This window comes from Mandrillus leucophaeus, unplaced genomic scaffold (assembly GCF_000951045.1).
Source record: "Mandrillus leucophaeus isolate KB7577 unplaced genomic scaffold, Mleu.le_1.0 Scaffold1652, whole genome shotgun sequence".
NCBI lineage: Eukaryota > Metazoa > Chordata > Mammalia > Primates > Cercopithecidae > Mandrillus > Mandrillus leucophaeus.
The window spans coordinates 196,381-202,380 of record NW_012101646.1 but is presented as its reverse complement, the minus strand read 5'-3'; the positions used below and the strand labels follow the sequence as shown (position 1 = coordinate 202,380).

General features: G+C 45.5%; 1 protein-coding gene and 1 pseudogene across 2 annotated transcripts in view; one reads left to right on the top strand and one right to left on the bottom strand.

Moving 5' to 3' along the window:
* The first annotated feature begins 369 nt into the window (after nucleotides 1-369).
* Nucleotides 370-2,355, top strand: LOC105536921 (annotated as a pseudogene). The gene is made up of 2 exons (XR_001005641.1): nucleotides 370-1,193; nucleotides 2,169-2,355. The product of XR_001005641.1 is annotated as an ATP-binding cassette sub-family F member 2 pseudogene (transcript).
* Nucleotides 2,356-5,001: 2,646 nt separating this feature from the next.
* Nucleotides 5,002-6,000, bottom strand: part of GAB3 (GRB2-associated binding protein 3) — a 38,721-nt gene continuing 37,722 nt past the window's right edge. Inside the window, exon 10 of the mRNA XM_011976411.1 lies at nucleotides 5,002-5,302. Within this exon, the coding sequence (XP_011831801.1) occupies nucleotides 5,186-5,302 (117 nt within the window). The 3' untranslated portion in view covers nucleotides 5,002-5,185. The remainder of the gene's footprint in view (nucleotides 5,303-6,000) is intronic.

The window sequence follows — 6,000 nt, the reverse complement described above, 5'->3', positions numbered from 1 at the left end:
AAGCAAGGGTGCAATCCCAGAGGGAGGAAAGATTCAGCCAGGTTCCACAGGGTAGGGAGATGAATTCCGAGCCATTTCCAGCTCTCTGCTCTTGCAGGTAAAGCAGTTCCAGGAGCTGAGGGGCTATCCTCTGAGAAGGAGCTCCAGGGGTGTAGGCTTCAGAAGGAAGAGCACATGGAATCAGAGAAAGGGGTGCCAGAGGACTTGGGCAGGGCACCAACACTGCCCACCACATCCTGCCAGAATAGAAGCTTAAGGGAAGACATATTTGTTTCACTCATTCTTATATACCCAGCACCAATAAGAATACCTCTTATGTAGCAGGTGATCATTAAATATTTATTGAACTGAATGGAATTGTCAATGGAGATGAGGGCCTTGTGGATCTTACATGGACTAGGTTTCACACCTGCCACGCAGCGCAAGAAGCTAAAAGACTTCAGTGGCAGCTGGAGGATGAGGCTTGCCCTTGCCAGAGCCCTCTTTATTTGGCCCTTCATGCTGCTCCTGGATGAGCCCACCAACCACCTGGACCTAGATGCTTGCATGTGGTTGGAGGAAGAACTAAAAACTTTTAAGCGCATCTTGGTCCTCGTCTCCCATTCCCAGGATTTCTGAGTGGTGTCTGTACCAACATCATTCATATGCACAACAAGAAACTGAAGTATTATACGGGTAATTATGATCAGTATGTGAAGACGCGGCTAGAGCTGGAGGAGAACCAGATGAAGAGGTTTCACTGGGAGCATGATCAGATTGCACACATGAAGAACTACATTGTGAGGTTTGTCACGGCAGTGCCAAGCTGGCCCAGCAGGCCCAGAACAAGGAGAAGACGCTACAGAAAATGATGGCATCAGCACTGACAGAGAGGGTCATGAGCGATAAGACACTGTCATTTTATTTCCCACCATGTGGCAAGATCCCTCCACCTGTCATTATGGTGCAAAATGTGAGCTTCAAGTATACAAAAGTAGGCCTTGCATCTACAATAATCTAGAATTCGGAATTGACCGTGACACACGAGTGGCTCTGGTAGGGCCCAATGGAGCAGGGAAGTCAACTCTTCTGAAGCTGCTAACTGGAGAGTTACTACCCACAGATGGCATGATCCGAAAACACTGTCATGTCAAGATAGGGCATTACCATCAGCATTTAAAAGAACAGCTGGACTTAGATCTCTTGCCTCTCAGGTCAGGAGCTCCATCTGGGAACTAACAGCTGCTACCCTGACCAGCTGCTCAGGACAGGACCCTGGGGCTACACTCCTGCATTGCTGCAATACTGCTCCCCCAGCCTCTCCCCTGCCCCTCAACCTGCCTTAGCTGCACTCTCTTATCTACAGATGGACAGTAACTGTTTCCTGTCCTCCTTCCAGTTACATCTGTCCATGTCTGGACTCGGCTGGCCATTCCCTCCAGCCCCTTGCTGGTTACCTTACTCTGAGTGTGATGCAGTCAGAGGCACCTGCAGGTTAGCCCAAGGGCCCAAGCCCTGGATTTGGCCCGCGGAGGAGGTTGGGATCCTCGTTTTCTGGGTTTTGGTGATGTTGGAGGAGTACCCCCAGCTCACTGCCCCGATTCCTTTTTGCTTCTGGTTTGGAGCTCTGGACCAGGACCTTCGTCCTGGTCAGTTTTTAAATAATTATTTAACAGTGTGACTTTTAGACCTGCGTGACATTTACAAAGTGCCCAATAAAGAAAGAGGAAGCCAAAACAAAACAAAACAAAACAAAACTAAGTAAAATAGAAGTTTTTGACCATGAAACAAAGACAGTGCTTTACAAGCAAACAGTGCTTACAAGCAAAACGGCTCCCCTAAAGCAGAGGGAACACGTAGAGTTTATTGTTCCGCCTTTCCCACTGAGGTCTGCTTGGAATCTGTGTTCATGTGTGGCGGCAGAGTGGGGTCAAGATTCATTTTATCCATCTGGATCATTTTGTCCACCTGATCACCCTGCACAGCCATCCAGTCCCTGCGGCTCTCCAGCGTCCATGTATGTGAGGGTCTGAGTCTCTCAGTTGGCCTTATGGGCCAACCTGCTGTTTTTGTGGGTCGGAGACTTGGTCTAGAGTGTGTGTGTAGGAAAAAAGTGTTCATGATTGGCCTCGTACTTCACCAGGGGTGAGGCATTTAATGTGGCTTTTTGTCCTTTCTCTCTGCCCCAGGATCCCGCAGGCCTGTTCTCTCTATGCCTTTGGTCTGTTTCCCCCAAATCTGAGCCTGTCCCCTCCCTACTTTGTTTGTCCCTTCCTTGCTTCGTGGCCTCGAGATGCCACCGACCTAGCACCCAGGGCATCTGGGAGACTCGGCTATGGAGAAAAGGGAGGTGGTGGCAAAAGAGACGCCTGCTGAGGACAGGCAGGCCTAGGGCAGTTGCCTTCTCATGCAAGTAATCATGAAGGTCATGTTATACATGGTGTCAGGGAGAGCAGCTGATTTTAGTATCAATTATAAAAGCTAGTTTCCAACGAAGAAATAAAGAAAATGACAAGATATGGTTTGGCTGAGCCGAAGCAGTACTGATTACAGACACCTGCTCAACTGTTTGCAGTGAAATAACACGCACGTGAGTCAGGTTAAGTTTGTTGTACTTCAATGTAAAAGTGGTTATGAAGTCCATTTTCAAATATTCAACTTTTAAAACATGATCCTTATTTATATTGGATGTCATCACTTAAATAAAAAAGAACTTAAGTCACGATTCCTCCTTATAAGACTTTTATTAACACCAGAAATGAAACAGTAAAAACAAAATGAATTTGAAAAATCAGTGTGATTGGGGGTGCAGAGATGGTATGAACAGGGACTGAGGAAAAAGCCAGGTCTGAGGACAGCCTTCAGTGTCAACTTGGAACTTTTAAAGGTCATGATTCAGCTGATCCTGTGAAGTGGACTGTGCGGTGGGCAGGTCGCTTCGTGCCTTTAGAGCCAGGCTGTGTGCTGGACCTCAAGGCTCTTCCTTCCCCAAGGAAAGCTTAACTCCCAGTGCTCCTGGGTTTGTCACCTTCTGGACTTGCAAGCTTGAGACCCTTGGGTCCCCTGTCCTGCACTGGACAACTCCTGACTGGGAGGAATTTTCTAACGCGATGAGACAGAAGAAAATGAAACAAAAAGGAACTACAGAAAACAAAGTGGGGTTAATTGCTGCATTGCCCTGTTATGCTGATTCCCACATCTTGTAGGTCTCTGGGATCATTTCTGTAACAAACATCAGGCCCTTGGTCAGAAACATAGCTCTCTCTCACACACACACATCGATCATCTCCACCAAAACCAATATTTTGACTTATGGTACCTTTGCTGGTGTCAGCTCAAAAACTACCTGTACTTTGTTTCCTCGAATCATTATGCTTTTGCATAGCCATCCTCTAACAGTTATCAAAGCAGGACACAATTGCATACACTCTGGAAATGAGGGGTGAGTCACCATTTTCAAAATTAAAATTTTAAAATTCTGACCCCTATCACCTTCCATACCTTTAATGCAGAGAGTGCCTATTCAGAGCATTCCATTTTTCAGTAATCACATCCAAACAGGTCACACTACCCATGTGTGTATTTCTTCATGCTATAAATACGTTTCTGGAAATGTTTTGTAGAAACAGATTTCTTTTCTTTTTGGGGGGGTCAATTGAGTGACATTTCACTACTGACATAATTTCAGCTATTCTTTTCTATCTCCAATCTGGTGTGGTTCTTGACACTTGGGCCTACAATTTTTTTCTGCATCAGCCTTTGTCAGATAATCAGTGATCCTAACACAAGTGCTCCACACATGGGAACTGGCAGTTTGAAGCCCTGGTTTCTTGCCTGAGTCTCTTTGCAAGTCACATGGGGAAGAAGGCAGCTCCTCACCGGCTTTGGCTGTGTGTGGTGATGCAGAGCTGGCTGTGGGGCTTAGGGAGTGGGGAGACCTCTCCTTGCTCTGTCCAGGCTCACTAAGGACTCTGAACTCAGTTAAAATACTTAGAAATTTTCCCCCACTTTGTCCAAGGAAGAAAATAATGTCACCAGAACCTGCTTCTTTGAAAATCAATATGGCTTCTTTGAAAATCAAAATGACTTCTTGTATGGTCTGAAAAAAGAAGACTTTGGCATTTACTTACCTGTGGGGTGATTGGAAACCCTGAAATCCTGTAGCAAAGTCTACAACTGCCCCAACTGCACTGACTGTCATGGGCCTCACTGCCAATTTGATCTATCCTCATAAAGAAGACAAAATCTCAGCAGGACCAGTATCTGCTTAGTTTCCAGCTGTAGGTGCTCAGAAGGATCAAGAACAGACATTAAATAACACTTCATGCCCAACTAACACCTTCATTCTGGGTGTCCTGGACCCCAGGACCTGTAAAGGAAGGGGTGACATGACACCCTCATTATAAAGTGGGAGTGTTTGTACTCTCAGTACCTAGTTACTTCTCAAGCAGAGGGGAGCAATTGGCTGGGAAACCTAAGAATGGAATTCATAGGTTTTTCCTGGTCATTTTTCTCTATCACTCAAAAGCTTGGGCCCATCATAGGATAGCCAGGGACAACCTACGCCTTCCCCAAGGTGGTAAAAATTCCTCTGCTAGCATTAGTCAGCTCACAGGGAAACACACTGCATAGGGGACCATGAGAATGGCCTTCAGACTGACCATCAGTAGGTATTTCTAATTGTAACTACTGATGATAGAGTTCCAGTTGAACATCGCACAAAGAAACCCTCACTTGACACGCACACCTTTCAAGTATCAAAACTGTTCAGATCCCTACTCATTTTGTGTCTGCAGGTGTTTCCCACATGTCTCCAAGGCTCACCCAATTAATCCATTTTGTCAAAATCCTCAGAGGAAGTATGAGGTAGAGGAATGAGTTTGCAATTGGCAGCCTGGACAACTGTATTCTAAGCCGGACTCTGGGTCTTGGCTTTGTGATAATCTTGGGCAACACTCACTCCAATCTTTGCTCCGATAAGACAGGGGGGAGGCTAGATTCTCTCAGAGCCCCCTCAGGAAGGCAACTGCTTCCTTCTTTTGTTCCTTCAATGTATAAAGAGGTCTTCTTTCCTAAAGGTTCTGGCCAAGACCTTGAAAACTACACAGTCTCTCTTGGTTTGGACCTGTGTTGACCATCAGTGTGTTTTTAGTTGAAAAGAAAAAAATAGAAAAAACTCAAACTGAGCCCCAAGTTTCCCTGTTTCTCATACTTTGGATTGCCTCTCATCCGTCCACTCCTGTTTTGTGCTCTGGAGAGCCTGTGTCTTCTGCTCATCCACTTGGACATAGTCTACTCTTTGTTCTTCTGAAAGGAGAAGTTTCTGAAGAAGGAGAACAAAAAGGTTTTCATTACATGTAACTTAAAATGTCAGGAAAATGTTTACCCTTTTGTATTAAATTACATTGTTAGATATTTGTTGCCCTTTTCTTTGTGTGGAAGCTTTATACTTTGTATATGCGCGTGCGTGTGCACAAAAACACGTTGCTTCCCTCAACTTTGCTCTAGCCACTTGACTTGCTTTGACCAATATAATGTAAGTGGAAGTGACATGGCCTGGCATGGTGGCATGTGCCTGTAATCCCAGCACTTTGGGTAAGAAATACCTGAGACTGGGTAATTTATAAAGGAATCTTTATAATTGGGTATTTCTTCATAGCAGCATGAGAATGGACTAATACACAGGCCAAGGCAGGAGGATCACTTGAGCCCAGGAGATCAAGATCATTTTTTATTAAAAAGATAAAAAACAGCTGTGGGTGATGGTGTGCAACTGTAGTCCCAGCTACTTGGGAGGCTGAGATGGGAGGATACCTTGAGCCCAGGAGATCGAGGCTGCAGTGAGCTATGACCATGCCACTGCACTCCAGCCTGAGTGACAGAGTGAGATCTTGTCTCATGAAAATAAAACAACAATAACAAAAAGGAAGTGACATGTTCCAACCCTAAGGAGAAAAGAGGTATTCTGTGATTCTGCAATCTCTCTTTTTCCTCTGCCAGGAGGCCAGCACACTTCAGATG